Source organism: Contarinia nasturtii, unplaced genomic scaffold, assembly GCF_009176525.2.
Source record: "Contarinia nasturtii isolate CC-2019 unplaced genomic scaffold, AAFC_CNas_1.1 Cnas_scaffold_187, whole genome shotgun sequence".
NCBI classification, from domain to species: Eukaryota; Metazoa; Arthropoda; class Insecta; order Diptera; family Cecidomyiidae; genus Contarinia; species Contarinia nasturtii.
The window spans coordinates 4,983,506-5,002,660 of NW_022197544.1; the positions used below are offsets into that span (position 1 = coordinate 4,983,506).

Consider the following 19,155-nt stretch of genomic DNA (forward strand, 5'->3'; position numbering starts at 1 on the left):
TTGAATTGATTTTAGTTGCTTCAAATCGGAATAAGTGAAAATATCCATATCGAATTGTTTCCATTTATTTATTTTATTTTATTCATTTCATTTCATTTTGTCTTATCTATTTTACAATATTTAGATTTAATCGAGTTCTCACGTTTGAAAGTTTCAAAATGAACACAAAAACACACAGCGCATTCTAAGTCTCTGTAACTTCCAAACAACGTTCGTGCTTATGGTAATGGGCAATCGTTAATCGACCAACTGTAAACATTGTAGCATTGATTATTTTTGTTTTAGTTTTACGTTAATATTTGCTTTTGTTCCCGTTTGAATTCGATCCTCATCCGTGCAATCGAGAATGAATAAAAATCGAAATTGAATCGAACGGTTTGTTTTCTTTTACAAATAACATAACATTTACTTATAACACAGCGCGCAAAACTTCATCTCGTACCGTTTATAGAAGTTTTATCATGACAGCGTTTTCATTCCCATTCATACTTATTGATCATTTACTACAAAAGAAATTGTTTTGACAAAAAAACAAAACAAAACTAAATGAATACGGATAGGATAAAAGTGGTTTTGATGCAGATATCAAGACGAAAGAAGAAAAGAAAACAAACTGACTTCTAAAATCGCAATGATCGCGTTCTACTTTAATATTTAAAAAAAAATTGTCCGAAGGTTCGGATTATGGTTTACAGTTTTGTTTAAGCTGAAGGTTAGATTTCTTTTTGCTGTTGTTGTTTTTTCGCACGGTATTCAAAATAAAAAAAAAATTTAAAAAAAGAGAAAATTAACATAGAAGAAATGGCAAAAAGAAAGGAAGAATCGAAAAGAAAAGAATAGAAAACAAATACTAAATAAAATAACATTACACTCAAATGACTTAGAAGAAACCGTCACCCGTTGGATCGTTGAGCCATGGGTAATTGTTTGGACATCTGACGCATGTTTGCAAGTTAATTGTTTCGCCTGGTACGTCTTTCGATGTAAGTTTGCATGAGTGTGGCACCCAACAGGCTGGTGTACCCTCATTTGCCGAACACTTTTCTCTCCATGGTTCGAAATTCTTAACTTCGGTGACTGTTCGTGGATTTTGAACCCATTGAATGACTTGTGTCATTGTCACAAAGTAGACATCATTATGATTTTGCAACACTTCATCGATCCAGTATAAGAATGCATCCAAATAATCTGGATTGTTCTTCAACCAAGCAGCGTGGAAGTAAAGACCTAAAGAAAACAATGCGGAAAGACAGCGAAATACCATTTTAACATCATTTTTTAAAAATCTTTTTTTAAAAGGAGTTGCGTATGTAGTACGAATTACAAAATCATATGGCATTTTACATTGTGTGTTCTGAAAAAATGCTCATTTTAGGCAACTCCTTTAATTTGGTTCATTTAAGAAAGAAAACGAAATACTCAAATTGAATTTGATTGATTTTTAAACTTACCTAGAGGTGCTCTGTTTTGTTCATAATGTCTGTCAAAGTTGTGGTTCAAAAAGTTGTAGAATTGTTCACCGGACAAGATGTTTGAGCAGGAATCAACCATAGCACAGCCTGGTAGGTATTCGTCATTGGTTGGATCTTCACGACGGTCAAGTTCGTTCATTACCATTTCCCAGACAGCATGCGAACGTGTTGGACAACTTTGTAAATTACCATGACAGCGATGTGGCATTTTGAAGTACATTGTGTATGGCCAAAGTGGTGGATTCGACAATGGAGCTGTTATGGTTGAATCATATAAGAAAGCTTGTTCTTCCATCATGGTAAATTGATTATTTCCGCCGACACGAAGGTATGGAGCCCGGACACCGACAACCGAATTATCGGTGATGTTTGCATACTTTTCAATAATAATTCTCATTCCAGCCATTTCCTTGGCCCAATCATCAACGGTGGCATTTGACCAGAAACGTTCATCATCATTGTGGCTGTTCCGTGTTTATGTATGTGTGTATGAGCGCGCGTTGAATATAGTAGTTCGAATATACGCAATAAAACATAGTGAAATCAAGCAAAAAAAAAAAACGAAAATTATTTTTTTCTTCTCGTTAACTGAATGTCTAGTTACATGGAATGGAGTGAATGCAGATCCAATGAAAAAAATTAAATCGATACGAAACGCTGCCGCATTATGACAACAATGTAAAAAAATGTAAGAAACAACACACTGAATAAGTGGTTTACTTTGATTGTGGCTGCACGTTCATATTCGCCTTTATGCTATGAACTGAATGCCCTAAATATGCAATCACATATATATTGGCTCTTGTGAACGTATTGAATCAAACGAGATACACAGCTATGAAGCTATCGAAAATGGAAAACATGTCGCCGTCTCTCGAAAACTGTATTCATCAGCGTGCTTATACATATATATAAATGTATATTTATATTTGGGTACGGCTTGTGCGATCGTTCGAAATCGACAAAAAAAATGAAATTTCATACAAGAAAAAAAAAATCAGCTATACTAGTGCTTTGGCTGGTACTTACGTAATTGAATGAACTGCAATTTCATGACCTTTGCGGTGAGTCTCTTGCACGGCTGAATAGTTTGTATATTTGTGCGATACAAAATATGTTGCCTTAATGTCACAGCCATTTGGATTTTTGCGCTTTCCATTGAAGATTTCTTTATAAAGTTCGATGTTATTGTTGTTAATAGCGTCATCGAATGTAATTGTAATCATCATTGGAACGTCTTTTGCTGGTAAATTGCCTGGAATTGTTGTGCCATCTTCTGAACAGAAACAATCGGGCAACACACAAACGGCTGGATCACATGGTGGAGCGCGGTTTGGATCATTGTCGATGTCTGGATTTTTGATTTAAAAAAAAATGAAGATAATACGAAACATAAAGAAAACCATTGATACACACGTCAACATCAATTGAAATAAGATTTGCTTTGAAAAATGTGTTTCGGTTTTATCATGACTTCATAGACACATTCAATAAATAAATAAAATTGAATATTTTCCAATGAAGCTATAAAAAGCAAAGACATGAATTAATGAAAACCATATTTGTAATAATATCTACGACGCGAAAGTTATTCAATCATAGTGAATTAGCTACAGCTAGTGTTTCTCGATATAACATGTGTATATAACAGTTGTATGATCATTTGATCATATCCAAAGCCGACGCCACCTCAACAAGTCGTCACTCTTCTTCCACAAACTAGAATCAAATTGTGTGCGTTTAAAATTTGAATTATGTACTCATATCAAATGCATCAAGTCACTTAAAAGTCATTGGCACTTAGAAGCTCATTGTTCAGTTGTTTACTCAATAGGAATACGATTTATAAAAAAATATTATTAAATTATACCTCCTCCTCCTCTCTTCCAAACATAAAAACAAGATTGAATTAAATTTTCAACGATGAGTTAGAAGTTGATGAGCATGCAAAATGGAGAACGAATTCAATTGGTCTCTTGTGTTTGAAATGAGTGAAAATTATTTGAAGGGTTTGGCGAACAAAACATTTTTAAAACACTTCAGTGCTCATTTATCGGCTCACACACTCAAAAATTGTTTAATTATTCATCACAAAAGAGTTAAGAGTTACTTCATCACATTCAGTCACGCGATCACATTCGCCAGATTTTTTTTTTCAAATGAAAAAAAAAGTACATGTTTTTTCCCCATATCTTACTTATTTTTACCAATTTGGTTTGATTATTCGTATGTTCCATCGTTTATAGAATATTATGCAAATTAAATTTGTTCTGGAAGTTGTATGAAAAGGGTAATAGTTTTTTTTTAATCATCGTTTGGATAGATCCAAGAGTAGAAATGCGTAAAGAAATATCATCAATCATAAATTAAACTGGTAACATGTATAAATAGCTAAAATTGGTCGGCTCGAGCATAAAGCAATGAAAATGAAAGAAAGAGTCACAAGAGGCAGAGAGAAAAAAGCGTAGAGTGAAATAAAAATATACGAAACACTTCAGAGAATTACAACGACGTCATTGTTCAATCAAAATAAACTGGTTTCGACTTCTTCGAATATTGCCGATTTATATTACTTTTTTTTCTTGTCCATTTTCAGGTAATTTCGTACACATTTTTGTATATTTCACGCGTGTCTGTGTTTAAAATGCACACACAAAATATCATTTGGATTGTATGTGCGAAACCAGTCAAAGTAGCGAAATACTCCAAACTTAAAATGCTATTAAATTTGCATAAAACCAAAAGTACTTTTTGAAATCTCTCTCTCTCTCTCTCTCTCTCTCTCTCTCTCTCTCTCTGTTTCTCTCTTACGCAGTCTCTGAGTTTGTGTGGATACTTAAATGACCAAAATGATATGGATAAAAATTGAGCGAAAATAACAACATAAGACGATGAAATCGGTGTTTAAGTAAGACGATTTCAATTCGAATTTTCTTTCGATTACAACAGAAAGAGCACTTTTACTCTCACACATTTTGAGCAGTATGTGAATATGTTTAATTTTTGTGTAATTCTTGACTGGGCACGGAAAAGCATTTTTTTTCCTTTTTCAACGAATCCATTTGAATTTTGAAACATTTTGTATATCGATGCGGAAAACATTTAACTTCCTTTCTGTATCTGCAAATAAAGTTCATGATCGAATAAAAAAAATATGCTAAATGACCAGCACACACATCAGCTGATTCAGTATAAAAATTTAGCACCGTTTTTTTCTTCTTTAAATAAATGCAAAAACAATTTAAGCTTGAAATATTCTCATCTTATCGGACTTTTACATTTTGCATGCGGTTACACCCACGATTGGAATTTCCTGCTCAGCAGCCAGTGCCATATACTTAAAGTCGTATGCAGTCACTTTCATTCGATTGTTTTGTAATAATGAGTTGGAATAAAAAAAAAACAAATTGAATGGCGCCAATAAACGTCAAGAAGGCGTCGCAGAGGAAAAAGCTTAAGAAGATGGAGATGATTACTGTGTATTATTCAATTTTGTTCAACAATATCGATTAACGAACAGACATGAAACTAATTCAGAAATTGATCGGAAAGTGTCTCTTATTTGTTTGGGTAATTTTATTTTTGAATGATTGTCATCATAATGATTTGCTAATAAAATACACACAAAAAAAACGATTTTCACTTTTTTTTTCAAATTCATTCATGTGATGTACAAAATGGATTTGACCACGATTTTGTTGAAAAGCATTCGTCTTTTAAAAATTCATTCAGACAACTAAACGTCAATACGTTTTGAAAGTTAATTTGAACAAAAGATAAAACAAACAACTTCTTAATCATGTTCAAAATGAGGATTCTGGAATATTTTTTTTTATTGAAAGTGACATTGAATTTTGTAAAAAAAAATTCCATTTAAATAATGGAGCGAATTCAGAAATAAAATTTGATGGAAGAGACCAAATAAAGAAAAAATATAATTAAAAATGCACATTTTTTCATGTCACTTGAAAAGAGCCCGTGACAAATATGACCGGCGGCTGTATGGGCTGTATCTATTTTTGGTATTAGGTTATACCTTGGCAATACTGTTTATCAACATCGGTGTATTCGTCAATCTCATTACTATTTTTGTTCGTGTTTTATTATTACTTAAATCAAGATCCGCAACAATGTCAAGTGTGATTTGGGTGGTTTTGTTTGTCGTTCACTTTCCCATTAAATCCAAATGAAATCCAACACGTTTCATTTAATGGTTGGTTAATTAACCAGCATAAGAAATGTCGTAGGTGACAATTAATATAATCAAATGTATCATTTTTGGGGCGATTGTTTTTATGGTCGCATTTAAAATGTAAAATGCTACATTATGAAAATTGATGAAGCGAAAAATCAATATCGATGTGATTGATTTGGTCCGCAAAATACAGAAATACAGATCTTTATTTTTTCGCTCTGTCTTCGTTTGACATATGCAAATGAATTCAATTGAAATATTATATTTGCGGACAGATTGACGTGAGTGACATATAGTAAAATTTGAAATTGAATATAAATCGTGGATGATTTATATCATATTCATCTCTTGAATATAGGTGTCATACTAAACCTTGACCTTTATAATTTTTTAATGTAAAATCGATACGAGAAAGTGTGAAGCACGACTTTTTTTTGTAAATATTTCACTCTCTCATTCTCTCAAGATAGATGGAGAGAGCGAATTTGAAAGTGAGCTTAACTCAATGTGATTTTAATTTTAAAAACACTTACCGCAGCTATTTTCATCGGAACCATCAGCACAATCCTTTTCACCGTTACAGAAAAGTCCACGTTCGATACAGTTGCCATCACCACAGGCTAGAAAACCATCTTGACACAATGGTTCGTCAGTATACAACAATGGTTTTACTTTACGTTCTTTATTCTTGAGTTTGCAATTTTTCACTGAATCTTTCCAGTCACATGTTTGTTTTTCAATGTCGAAATAAAGACCAGCCGGACAACGAATTGCTTGAAGACCCTATTGATTTCAAACGAAAAAAAAAATGCAAACAAAAAAACAAAAAAATGAATGACAAACAAAATGGGTTTTGTTTTAATTTGTAATTCGTGACCATGTCTTATGGCCAACGCTAACTTTATCTACTTCGACTATTTGATTCTCATCTCAATCGAATATTGTTGTTATTACTTAATTTGTTGTTAGTTTCTTAACACCTTCATTTGTGGTAATACACTTTCTCAATAAGATAAATTCAATTTCACTTACTGATGAGGTACATTGAATTACATCGCGACAGTTGTCACCTTCGCCAGAAACCAAACGAAACCATTCACCGGCATCTTTGCCTTTACATAATTCTTGTTCGAACGACTCATCTTTTTTCGTCGATGTTTCGTCTGATTGTCTCTTTGTTCGTGCGCCGTGTGCTGAAACGAAAAACAGTTTTTTTTGCAATCTTAGATTTGTGATGAATAAAAAAAAAAATACATTTGAATTTCTTAAGGAACCATTCTTTCATTGATGATTCAGCGCCCAACTATGATTAACAAAAATTAATGGTATCCTCAAGCGACTTGTTGCACATCTTCAGAATATTTATACCACCCAATAATGAGAATTGGTACATATTTTATATGGCATTCAACACATATCAAAATTGTATGCAAATGTGGTAACATCGACATTTCGACCGCACCTCAACATTACCTGTTTATGCCAATTATGTATTAAATTAGACGGTTATTAGATATAATTTTATTGTATTAAATATTTTTTTTTTGGATTGCTTTGTGCCTGGATCAGCCCACAAACGATGTCATATTCACAAAGGCATGTGACATTTTATCATCATTTCTGTTTTCACATTCAAATTGTGGTATTTTGAACTATTTCTAATGCTTAATTCCCATGTATACATTAACATAATGTCATTAAATGTTGTTAGTGTTATTTTTGTTTGGATGCTATGCAATCTATTCATATATTATAAACGGAATGCCTGCACATCAATGCCAAAGCACATGAAATCGATATGTTTTTTTTCTTCTGATTTTTCGATTTGATGAGTGCAAATGCAGACCATTTCCAACAACGAAATTTGTAGGTCAACACCATTTTTTTTTTTTTTGCATTGGCGACTTCTCTTCGTTTTTGGTAGATTTGGAACATGTACCGGAAACATTATGAAACTTGATTATAAGACAAGAATTCGCATCCAGTATTCGAACAAATAAATTATATAATCGTTTTCTTTCGTACTTGATTTGCATTTTAAAAGTGCTACTGATAAATTAAGATAGCACACGAATGTTTCGTTCGCACATGAAGCAACAAGTCTACATATTTTCATGTTTCGCCCGATTTCATTGTGCATTCTTTAGTCAGATTATATAAAAAAAAACTAGACGAGAATCGATTGAATTGCAGTGAAAATCCAGTTTTGGAATTTATGAAAACAACATCAATAACAACAGTAACAAAAGAAAAATAAGAGAGAAATAAATGATTAAAGCACGGCGTGTAAGCATATAAATACATTTCGCTTGTAGGAAAAGAAAACACGGGATGATAATTTACTTTGGTAATGTATTGAAAACGCGTTTCATTTTCATTTCTACAAATAGAATATTAATCGATCGTAGCATGAATTATGTGCTTCTATTGATCGTGAATTTAGCGCCATTGTAATGTACGTGTTTGCCGGAAAGAAAATGATTTACATTCATTGATTGTTGTACTTTTTCTCGTTTTATAAATACGATTAAAGTAATGATAATGTAAGGCACAACATTTTCATCTATATCATTTTGTATGTTATTTTTGACATCGAGATTTGAATAAAAAAGGAGTGTCTTCGAAATAGGCAAATGAAAATCATTATAATTTGTATGGATTTGTATGCAATGATCAGACGGAAGAAAGAGAATTTGCATGAAATATTCGTACGTCTTTTGAGGCATTCATCAATCGATGACACGCTAAAGCATAACATGAATCTTTCGTTTCCATCGATCCCATTTGGTCAAGCAATTTTACTAATATGTGCAATGTTAAAAATTAATTGTTAATGCAAAATGCGTACAAATTAGAAGCAAAAAAAAAAAACAAACACTACCACTTCTGGTGCGATTGAGTATAACGGCCTTTTTTCCGTTTGTTTTTTCTTTATTGTTTTTTAGAAACATGAAATGAATGCGCCTTCATTATGCATAATTAAGTTAATAGGTTATTATGGAAACTTTTGCATATTAAATTATGAATAATCTACTTCTTTCTTTCTTTCACATTCCATCTCTTTCATTTCTCTCTGTAACGTGGACCCGTATTGCTGTATGCTGTTTTCGTAGATAATGTTATGGGCAAACATGTTTTCTAATTCAAAATAACAACAACAGCAGCAACAACAATAAAAAACCCCATGCGCATACATACGTATTTCTATTACAAATATTGTTCAGCACTCACAACATTTATTAAATTTTCTCTAGACTTTGATTTGTTTATATGGTTTTGAACGCATACTCAATATGTACCGTAATCAATGACTCACTTGGATTGTAAATTAAAAGAGAAGCAACAAACAAATGAAAAAAAAAGAGCAACGATTGTATGAGCAAAAATTAATGGGCTGAAAGATGAAATTAAAAAAAAAAGAGTATATATGTGTATGTTGCTAAAACTCATATAACACTTACCAGAATGTGCAAGCACTGCAACCATCACACAAAATGCTATTGATTTCACCATAATTGATTATTTCCTTTTGATAATTAAGAAAAGAAAAATAAATTACTAAACAAAATGAATGTGATGCTGTAGTTTAAATAATAAAATATAAAAACGGCAACAACAATAGTAAAAACAATACATTTTCTTGTTGATTTGATGGTAAATTTTGGCAACAAAATGCCGAAATTGATTATTTTGAATTATAAATTTATCGAACACAAAGTATTTTCAATGAATTCACAAATGCCACTCTCATAAACTATCTATCAAATGTGAGTTCAATTTATCATTCCAATGAATGATAATGTTTTAAATGTCGAAAAGACATTTTTTATTTCATTTATATTCAAAATTGAATGAAGTATTTGAAAATCACAACGAACGGAACTGCGAATAAAAAAAAATTAAAATATTTATCGGTTAAAATAACGGAATATGCCGACATACTACAAAACATAGATTTGTCGGTAACAATCGAAGGTCGCACACACTTCTATTTCTTTTTATTAAATACAACTAGAAATTGTTTTGAAGACACACGGATTTTTTTGTTTTATTTATCTTTCGATATGGATTCATATCGGTTATGTGATTACAATATTCCGTATAAGTTTGAGTCTCGTTCTTGTCTGCAAATCGATATATAATTAGAATTATTATAAATATTGCTTTATTATTGTTGCCACAGCTTCTACTCTTTATATAACGTCTAAATCTTTAAATTGAAAGATTTGGTACTGATCAATGAATGCAAGCAAATGAAAAAAAAAAGCTTGCATAGAAATTTATATGTATGTGAATAATTAAATGGAAAGAAAAAGTGAACACTAACGGCGCTAATGTGATATGTGCCGACTTCCAATAAACGCAAGAACGTGTATGCATGGAAACAAGCTTTTATATGGCAACTCTTCGATGCGGAGAAATAAAAAATTGGTGGGATTTTAATGAACAGGTGGGATACACACCATTCAAAATACAAAAAAAAGGTAAGAATAAAAAAAAACAAAAACAACATAATACTCGGTTTCACTATGGCTTGTTACGTTGACTATGCTGCTGTCGCTTGATGGTGTTATGTCGCGTTCGTTTGGCATATCTATATCGTCGTCGGCCAAATGCATAACACATGCAAACACATACACACACACACAATTGCGAAAAGGAAAGAAAAAAACAACAACTAACAGGCCAAGAGAGCTCACAACAGCAACGTCAGCAACATACAACTCCTTTTCTCCTCCAAAATGCGTGCATGAAGGTGATAGAATCACAACTTTTGCGGTATCCAATTTGAATATGTTCAAATTTTTGTCATACAAACACTTGCTCACACACATACACACATATTTATATTGTTTCGATGCATTTATATGCCTAAATATTCAGGGATGGGTAGACGCATTCAATTGTTGCTTTCATTCGTTTTAATACATGTTTCAAAGAAAGGAGTGTCAAAAACGTCATCGATATGATGATATCGATATTGCACAAATTGAAAAATGTCTCAAACAAATCAATTTCAAAACTGCATGCAAACTGCTACATTTAAAAAAAAAGAAAGAAAACAACATGATGAAATTTTAAAAGCTTATGACATTTTGTTAAGGCAATTTGGAGATTCCGATGAATCAGACACTATTTAAAGTGTCATATGTGTATTATATCAGGTCATTTGGTGATAATCCCATTTTATATTACTGGTTTCTGTCACCAATTTAAACATATTGGTAATTTTTTTTTTTTGATGAAGGTATACATCCTACGATTCGCTTTCCTATTTGCCGGAGCTCAGGTGAAATTGCTGAAAATTGATTGAATAATGCAACAAAGGTAAATAACATCAATTGTTCATTAAATTTAAAATGGTTATATCTTGATCCATTGATGTGAGCAACAAAGGCAATTTGTGCGAGCACAAAACGACATACGTCACTAGGTTATCTTTGCGTACCAATACATTGAACAACATGTATATAGTGGTTTTGACCGTTTCCATGGTCTTACACATTCTTCAATTGAATTTGATGGATAATGGAGACTATTGACTGCATGTATTACAATTCCAATTCAAATGTTATGGAATCGTTAACGGTCAGACCGACGTTAACATCTTATCAAAATAATAATAATAAAAAATATATATGATTCAATGAATCTGAATTTGATATTCGTTTTAATTCAATCAATATCAGATCAACTTTTTTATAGAGTCCATCTCAATTTAATAATGGAACTACAAAATGGTTAAATACACATTTGACATATTCAAAGTAATTACTAATTAGATTTAACATAAAATTCGATTTATTTTGAATTAAGCATGTTTACAGTAGATTATTGTGGAAAACTGAATTACATATTATGATCAATGTTATAAATCAAACGGAGACGGTTTGTCGTTATCTTACTTATTCCCACTGGGTTTTTTTCGTCTTTTTGAACGTTTTTGAAATAATATATATAAAACTTACATCGCGTATTTAAAATAATACCATCTGCATGCATGGATACATCTAACGTTTAATTTTTGCCAAACAGTAGCCATTCAAATAAAGTGGAGACAAAGTGTTGATGCTCTGGATGTTTGAAAAAAAGCAAATATTCAGTTTTTTATATACATATCAGAAATGGTAACTTATTTGGCACGAAAATTGTGTCAAATGACTTTCATTCGTTCCATTTCAACTGGTGACAAAGCGCCAGAAAATTAAAAGAACGAAAAAAAAGAAACAATAAAAAGAAAACAAAAAGTTTGTTGTATAGCAAGAACTGCGGTGAACCCTTTCAGTAGTTTAAAGCATATTGTTAACGCGACACAAACATGACATTCCCCAGTGGTTAGAGAACATTATTTGTGATATTCATTTTTATGATTTGAACGCAAACCGGGCACTTAGCTATGTGAATGCGTGCTGTGTGAATGTAATGAAAAACAAAACGACAACGGTAGACGAGAGAGAAAAAAAACACAACCAGCAGCAAGTGAATTCGTATGTTCTACTTGTCCTGCTGAGTTCAGTATGTAAGCGTTAACTTGCAAACACCATACGTTAATATACATGGTATGTATCGCATTTCAAATACATAGTCGAATTGCGATATAGCATCAAATATCGTTTAAGTATGATCCAGGAATATTGCCAAAACATTTATGTAAGTGAGAAATGGATATAGCCATACAGCACAAATATATGTGGATGGAAAAAAAAGCTTGCGCATATACACAGGTCACGTGTGGATTGGCGCTTGGATATGTTGTTAAATTAGAACTTGAAAATAAATGTGCTCAACGTATTTTATGTATAATATAAGCATGTTCGTATAACATCCCCCAATGCTTCGGAACGGGATTCGCAACAGTTAGTTGGTGGATTTAAAGGCGATCAGATCTGTTTGTATCGCTCATGCAAATTCGTGTTCATTGTTTCGTGGTCAAATCTAACTCGTTTACGATTTTGAAATACTTGTGAGAAAAGTACACGAGAATAGGCATAAAGTGGCCAGTGTGGCCACACAGCAAGTTACATTTCGTGACTGGAAAAGAAAATAAAAGTTTGTGTGCTTTCATATTTCCGTTTCGGTTGTGAAATTATTTAGATTGTAATAATAGTTCCATGCCTAACGTTAAAATACAGTCCAAATAAAATTTGCGTTGTGCATATTTATTTGTTATGCAAATCGAAATTAGCGTCGTTATTACATTGAAATGAGTAATTCTTTGGTCGTTTCTTTGTTTCTTTTGCCACCATAAAAAAACTTTATCGGAAACTCGATGAATTATTTTATTTGAGCCGTTTGTTGATTTTTTGTTTCTTCACAACTTCAGTGGGTTTTCCATAGTTTATTTTATTTTATTAAAATTTATCGCTCCATTTATTGATTACGCATAGAACAATTGATTTGTGTGCACTTGTGATGGCAGTGAAATTCAAATGTGATATTTTATTGTGATGGTCGGGTCTTATAATCAATGAACTTGAAAGTATCGTGAACCATGTTGCATTGACAATAAGTCGAATGAAAAAAAAAAGAAACGGATAACATAATAACAATATAATCGACGGTAATTGCACGTGGCCTTTGGCATTTGTTTTTCGAAAGACGAAGGCATGTAAATGGTCAAATAAAAATGAAATAGAAAAGAAAATCGATACCATAAACAATGACACTGAGTCTCTAGATTAAGATCAAATCAATAGTTCTTGTTTCTATTTAATCGCAAATGCTTCCATTTTGAATGTCATGACGAAAATGAAATTTGCTGATTCGTTGAAATATCCTTCGGATAGTTCGTGTGCAGATTAACCAAATGAGCAATGTAAGCGGCCTTTGTCCATTTTCGGTGTGTCCTTCCAAAAGTGCACTCTTACATTTTGTATTGCACCGAGCATTACAGAACAGCAGAGCATAATGTATGGCATATCACATGCATCGCAGATCCTATAATTATAATGTGGAAACATGCTGTATAAATTATCCATCGGAAAAGATTGGCCGCTGATTGCCATTGAATGTGCATTTTCATTGTGTTCTTTTTTCTCTTCTTCTTTTTCATTCCAAAGTTGCATGTCTGCGATCAACAGAGAGCTGCCCTCTGGCTGCGCTTAATGCAGTTCAAATAAAGGTTGAATGCTAACCTTTCTATTGAAAAAGAAAGTTTTTCCCGAGTCCTTGATATTGAACATTGCCAGCAAACCGAATTCTTTACCGTACGATTTCTTGACGTCGATTTCTAGTGCGCACAACCATTCTTGCATTTTCAAATATCCTTTTGATGTAAATAATTAATATTCGATTTGTCTTATGAAAATTGTGTAAAGCTCTTTATCTCTTCACGTTTTTCTTATTTCTCTCTGGCTTTCGCTCTTTCTTTCTCATTTCATTTTCACATGTGTATATAGTATGTGTAATTTTTTATACAACACGCAACCATCCACATACCTAATACTTTCCATCATGTTATTTACGTTTTCTCCGTATCTTAAAATTTGTATTTACAAATCACCGATACACTGCTCACCAACAATTGCTGTTTCCATTCAATCCACACAATCAAACCAACAAGAAAATATCACATTAATAATTGTTTGTATTTCGAATTGTGTTTGTGTGTGTGTTGAACATAGATATTATTGTGTGCATTTTCTTCGATTAGCGCGCCTTTATTTCAATTTCATTCGCATTCACTTTCGACCATTCGATTGGTCACACACAATATCATATGCCGGAATCGAATATAAAACGAAACGAAATGATACATTGTAAATGGCTAGAACAGACAATGTAATGCATTAAAAACACGCACTCATATACCATAGACATAGACACCGTCACCGACACAGACGTATACCAAAAAAATGCTCGCGGCAAAATAGTGAAAATACACCAAACCAAAGTTCAAAGAAAAAGTGTCTCGCTTTCAAGGTCTCATTCAGTAATCAAAGCTTTTGCGTGTAAACAAAACCGCTACACTCGAATTGGAAAGGAGAAAGAGATTCGCTTTTTGTTTGTATGGTAATTTAACCATTGGTGGCGTGTGCACATATGGCACATACATATTGCATACATCTTTATATGTACAGAATACATACACGCCATTTCCATCACTACACACAATATACAGACTTCTACATAATAAATCTAATATCAACAATGTTTTATGTGGATTTTTCATGAAAAATGCATGATCGTTAAATTGTAACGCAGAATGAATTAATTTTGAATGCAATCGCATTCAACATCCGTACACAATTCGGTTCAAAGCAAATGGTGCTGGCATTCGAAATGGAGCAAAATTGCTGAAGCATTCATATAAGATTTTCTTAATTATGCATTAAATTGTTTCGTTGCTCTTTGAATAAAAGAAAAAGAATCGTTTGCCTCCACACTTAACTTTACCATCAATTCTCTCTAGATCTGAATTGCTGGCGTCAGTATTGTTTCAGGAAAATGTTGCCTTTTTAGTTAGAAAAAATTGACGCTCACTCGAACGCAAGTGAAATTAAAGCATACTTCGACTTTTGGAATGATATCAAGTGAAAAAAGAACGTTAAATCTCATACAAAATGCAGGTAAGTGCAAACATTAACGTCATCAAAATGATTTTATTAGAGTCAAGGCTAATGTAAGTATTTCGATTTTGCGAACAGAAGCCCGAGAAACGACATGAATCGCGACTGAAAAATTTTTGGCGCTCACCAAAGACAACATCTACATCTGATGAATCTACCGGAGCCGAGAGCCCAACACATTTAAAAGGTCAAAAATTACAACAGCTCCAGCTGAGCCCCGTTCACAATAAACCCGCCTGTTCATTACCACTGCTGACCATTTGGCCCAGCCAAGTGAGAGATCATTTATTATTTACTAGATTTGATTGGATTAATTCAATTTATTGTACACACTACTTGATTGTTTGTTTCATTCCTTTCTTCTTTATTCGTCGGTATTTTTATTTGTTTGTTTGTGCTGTGGACAAAGGACTCACCGAACAATGTACGTGGTGAAGCAGATGGGCAAAGTTACGTTTTTGGAAGTTATGTGGACGAAAGCATTGAAAATGAGCGACGAGATTCTTCATTCAGCGATCATATGCATCGTGATTCGGGCATTGATTCGAGTCAGGCATCACCATCACCAAACACAGTCACATATCCGCGCTCACCAAGCGGATCACCAACACCATCATTAAACAATGGCAATAAGCCACGGCGACCTTCAAGTGCTCTTTTGCATCCAGACCATGCACGATTATTGCCGATTTTAAGTCGCAGCCCAAATTCACCAGATCAATCATCAACTGAAGATTTAACGGAGTATCGTGCCGAACTCAATCAACAATTTTATTTGGCCAGCCCAAGTATAACATCGTCAACAACATCAATAGCTGGATCCAGCAAGAGTCATCGGTAAATAGTATATTACAGACTAATTTCAATTCAATTGATTGAAATGTGATGGCATTTCTTTTAGGTATTGTGATGCATGGCTTCAACAAGAAAAAGATCCAAACCAAAGAAGACGATCTTCAACAATGACAAACCGTTATTCATTATTCGATGCATTGGACTTAGAATGTGCACTGTTGCGTGCGGCTGCTCGTGGTTCTGTTGGCCCATATTCGCTTAGCGAATCATTGCACAAATTAACATTCACTCAATCGCTTGCGTTTCCAGCATTGGCACGTGGCTTGGCCACAAAACAACGACGAACCGGCCAACAAAGCTCATCGAATCGGCCATCAAATTCGCATGAATCGTTGTTGAACACATTCGCCAAAGTTATAACGGCTCTAGTGCTTTTTGTAGTTAGCATTTTGGTCTTTCTCATTGTGTACAAGTTTGTGAGAACGTGAGGGTTACTTTTAACCCAAAAAAATGGGTTTATGTCATCGAATAACAATACATCAATAAGTTTTAATAATCTTTATCCTTTAAATAGTTCGTCATCAATAAATACATTTGAATGGCCACCATCCCGACCCTATGACACACAACTGAATTTGACTGAATCGCAAAATTATCGAAGTCCATTTCACGCATCCGCATTTTTGGCCAATGGAAAAATCACACACGGCTTTAATTTAAGGCATTTTAATTCAACACATCGTAAAATTAAGAGGTCATCGAAATGAACTGCAACAATAAGTATACAAAATTAGCCACTTTTTGGATCATCGATTGATTTTATAGTAGGTGTAACAAACACACATACACACACAGAGACACACACATTTTTATTCAACAATTTCGCACATTTTATGTGATGCGGTTTGAGCTGATTAACATGATACTTGAACGCTTTGTAATGCATCAATTTATGATGGCAGCGGAAATTCAATGGATTTGTGGCAGAAATTGTATTAAATGTCGAATTAAAATATAAAATTTAATACTTAACAAGAGACAAACACATATATAACCACAAGTTCGTTGAAAGAAAAATAATTTACAATACAAAAAAAAAAAACAAATTGAAAAAGATTGCTCTCCTAAAATGAATAAGGCCTCTTAACATATCGAAAACAGCGAATGTGTAATCAGTGCAGCCAGTGAATTTATTGAGTCAAAAACTATTTTATTGATAGTTTTAAAAATGCTTTTCTTTTATTAATGGATCTTTTTTTTTCTAAATCTTTTGAATTTGCCTCATGTCGATGGCACATCGGCATGTAAACGCTATTTTCTGCCTAATAGAATCAGCAGGAGGAAAAAATATTTATATTTAAATTTGTAACATATTGCATTTTAATGAAGTTGTGAATGCTTTAGCGAAGCATTTAGTTGGAAATTTTTGTACGAAGCCACAATTGCTTTATTCAATGCGCCATAAAGATTTTCTGATATTTGGTTTCAGTTTTTGAATAGTTCACAATTTCCATAATAAATGACGGTTATTTTAATGCTGCAATTTTAAATTTTAGACGCTGATGATTTTGGTTTTCGATATATAAAACTAACGTTACATTAATCAAATATTGAATAAGGTTAAAACAAAATTGTGATGCGGCCAAAATGATTAAGATAAATAAGAATTAAATAAAACTACAAAAAAAATTATATTACCTAAAAATAAGAAAATCTACTGCACAGCATATACGTATTAAATAAGAAATCAAACACTTCGCTTGGTTTATCAAACATATATATATTAATCACAACAAGCATTTTGTTTCTTCTCGCCTTAATATATTGACGCATTTTCTTTTTCAATTGGAAATATTTGTAAACATAAAAATAACCAATAGAGAAACAAAATTGAAATCAACATAGTATTACATTACACCGACAATCATTTTATGTGACTTACTCTCGTTCAGCAACATGGTTCAAATATGTTCGAACAAATTCTAGAATGAATCGCAATATGTCATCTGTTTATGAAGCAGTTGAAACTCATACAACATTCAGAACATGAGCTGCATGCACACATTTCAATGTTGTATTGTATGCGTTGCACGCGTAAGTTTCAATGTATTTATTCAAACCATGAAGTTTCAAGTTGGTGTTCAGCAAATAGTTCAATAAGATATACATAACTTGATCGTTATGAAAACAAACATGAACACAATGACATAAAAAAAGAATAGAAATTGCAAACTAACGAATCGATTCTAACTTTCAATTTTCAGTGCCTTCTTCTTTCCTTACAATTCAATATTCATTCAAATCAAAGAATTCGATTATCACCTTCTCAGAAGTGCTTTTATATTTGATGCCATTCAACGATGTTTGCCCATTAATAAAAAAGACAAACATTTCTAAGAAAGCGAAAAAGCATTCCTTTGATTTGAATCAATGTTTTGCAAGTAAAAACGCATCTCTGATATCTTTGACAATTTCCGATAAATTTTTTTTTGGTCTAAATTCTTTTATATATTCATAATTGGTGACTTTTTTAATAACTGTTTTCTAGTTTCTTATTTCTCATTCATAAGCTCAATAAAATCACTGTAACGAATGAATGTCGACACTAATTTTAGGGTTATGTATAAGTTTGAAACTTGAACCAAAACAACCAATTGAAGAAGACGATTATTTTTGTTATATATGATGTTTATTAACATCTTCTAACTGTGTTTTAATCGCCTTGTAACAAAGAATCGACTTGAATTAATACCTAATCTAAGTACATTCGATTGATACTATTCGAAATTAAACAGATTTTCGCTATCAATTTATGCAAATCTAATGAAGTTATTTAAACAACAACAACAACAAAACAATAAAGATAAAGAAAAACAAATTCACTCACCATATACTGCACGGCACTTGTAACAAAGAAAGAGTACAAACCGAAATTACCGTAGAATGGTTTATAATCAATTCAATATCGCAGACAATATTATTAATTGCCTATTTGAACAGAAATAGATATATTTTACATGTAGTAAGTTTAAATATGAGAAATAAAGTGAATTGTCACTCTCCTTGATTCAGCATTGATCGTTTTCATTCGAAATGCAACTATTTAATTTACTTATTTATAGAA

At 32.6% G+C, this 19,155-nt stretch overlaps 2 protein-coding genes across 5 annotated transcripts; one reads left to right on the top strand and one right to left on the bottom strand.

Annotated features, from left to right (window-relative positions):
* Window positions 1-54: 54 nt before the first annotated feature.
* On the bottom strand, window positions 55-10,046 carry LOC116352037. Of its 2 annotated transcripts, XM_031784242.1 has the most exons (8): window positions 9,995-10,046; window positions 9,129-9,193; window positions 6,700-6,860; window positions 6,201-6,450; window positions 2,502-2,823; window positions 1,452-1,936; window positions 870-1,227; window positions 55-728 (listed from the first exon to the last, which is right to left on the bottom strand). In XM_031784242.1, the coding sequence occupies exons 2-7, from the start codon at window positions 9,178-9,180 to the stop codon at window positions 881-883; spliced, it is 1,617 nt and encodes a 538-aa protein (XP_031640102.1). In that variant the 5' UTR covers window positions 9,181-9,193; window positions 9,995-10,046; the 3' UTR covers window positions 55-728; window positions 870-880. The 2 variants fall into 2 exon arrangements, with proteins under 2 accessions (XP_031640102.1, XP_031640101.1); XM_031784241.1 differs by having other exon boundaries at window positions 615-1,227.
* Window positions 10,047-12,542: 2,496 nt separating this feature from the next.
* LOC116352038 lies at window positions 12,543-19,102 on the top strand. 3 transcript variants are annotated; one of them, XM_031784243.1, is made up of 6 exons: window positions 12,543-13,228; window positions 15,080-15,236; window positions 15,315-15,509; window positions 15,646-16,073; window positions 16,138-16,515; window positions 16,606-19,102. In XM_031784243.1, the coding sequence occupies exons 2-6, from the start codon at window positions 15,231-15,233 to the stop codon at window positions 16,796-16,798; spliced, it is 1,200 nt and encodes a 399-aa protein (XP_031640103.1). In that variant the 5' UTR covers window positions 12,543-13,228; window positions 15,080-15,230; the 3' UTR covers window positions 16,799-19,102. The 3 variants fall into 3 exon arrangements, with proteins under 3 accessions (XP_031640103.1, XP_031640104.1, XP_031640106.1); XM_031784244.1 differs by having other exon boundaries at window positions 12,543-12,717; XM_031784246.1 differs by having other exon boundaries at window positions 16,138-16,724.
* The last annotated feature ends 53 nt before the right edge of the window (window positions 19,103-19,155 follow it).

What these genes read in the sequence shown, in the direction of transcription:
- LOC116352038 (XM_031784243.1), top strand. An exon ending in TGACCATTTGGCCCAGCCAA is followed by an intron (nt 15,510 to 15,645) that starts GTGAGAGATCAT and finishes CTGTGGACAAAG; the next exon opens with GACTCACCGAACAATGTACG. An exon ending in GGATCCAGCAAGAGTCATCG is followed by an intron (nt 16,074 to 16,137) that starts GTAAATAGTATA and finishes CATTTCTTTTAG; the next exon opens with GTATTGTGATGCATGGCTTC.
- LOC116352037 (XM_031784242.1), bottom strand. Translation starts at nt 9,180, where the DNA reads ATGGTGAAATCAATAGCATTTTGTGTGATGGTTGCAGTGCTTGCACAT. An exon ending in TAATTCAATGTACCTCATCA is followed by an intron (nt 6,451 to 6,699) that starts GTAAGTGAAATT and finishes TGAAATCAATAG; the next exon opens with GGTCTTCAAGCAATTCGTTG. An exon ending in ATTGCAGTTCATTCAATTAC is followed by an intron (nt 1,937 to 2,501) that starts GTAAGTACCAGC and finishes AACACGGAACAG; the next exon opens with CCACAATGATGATGAACGTT.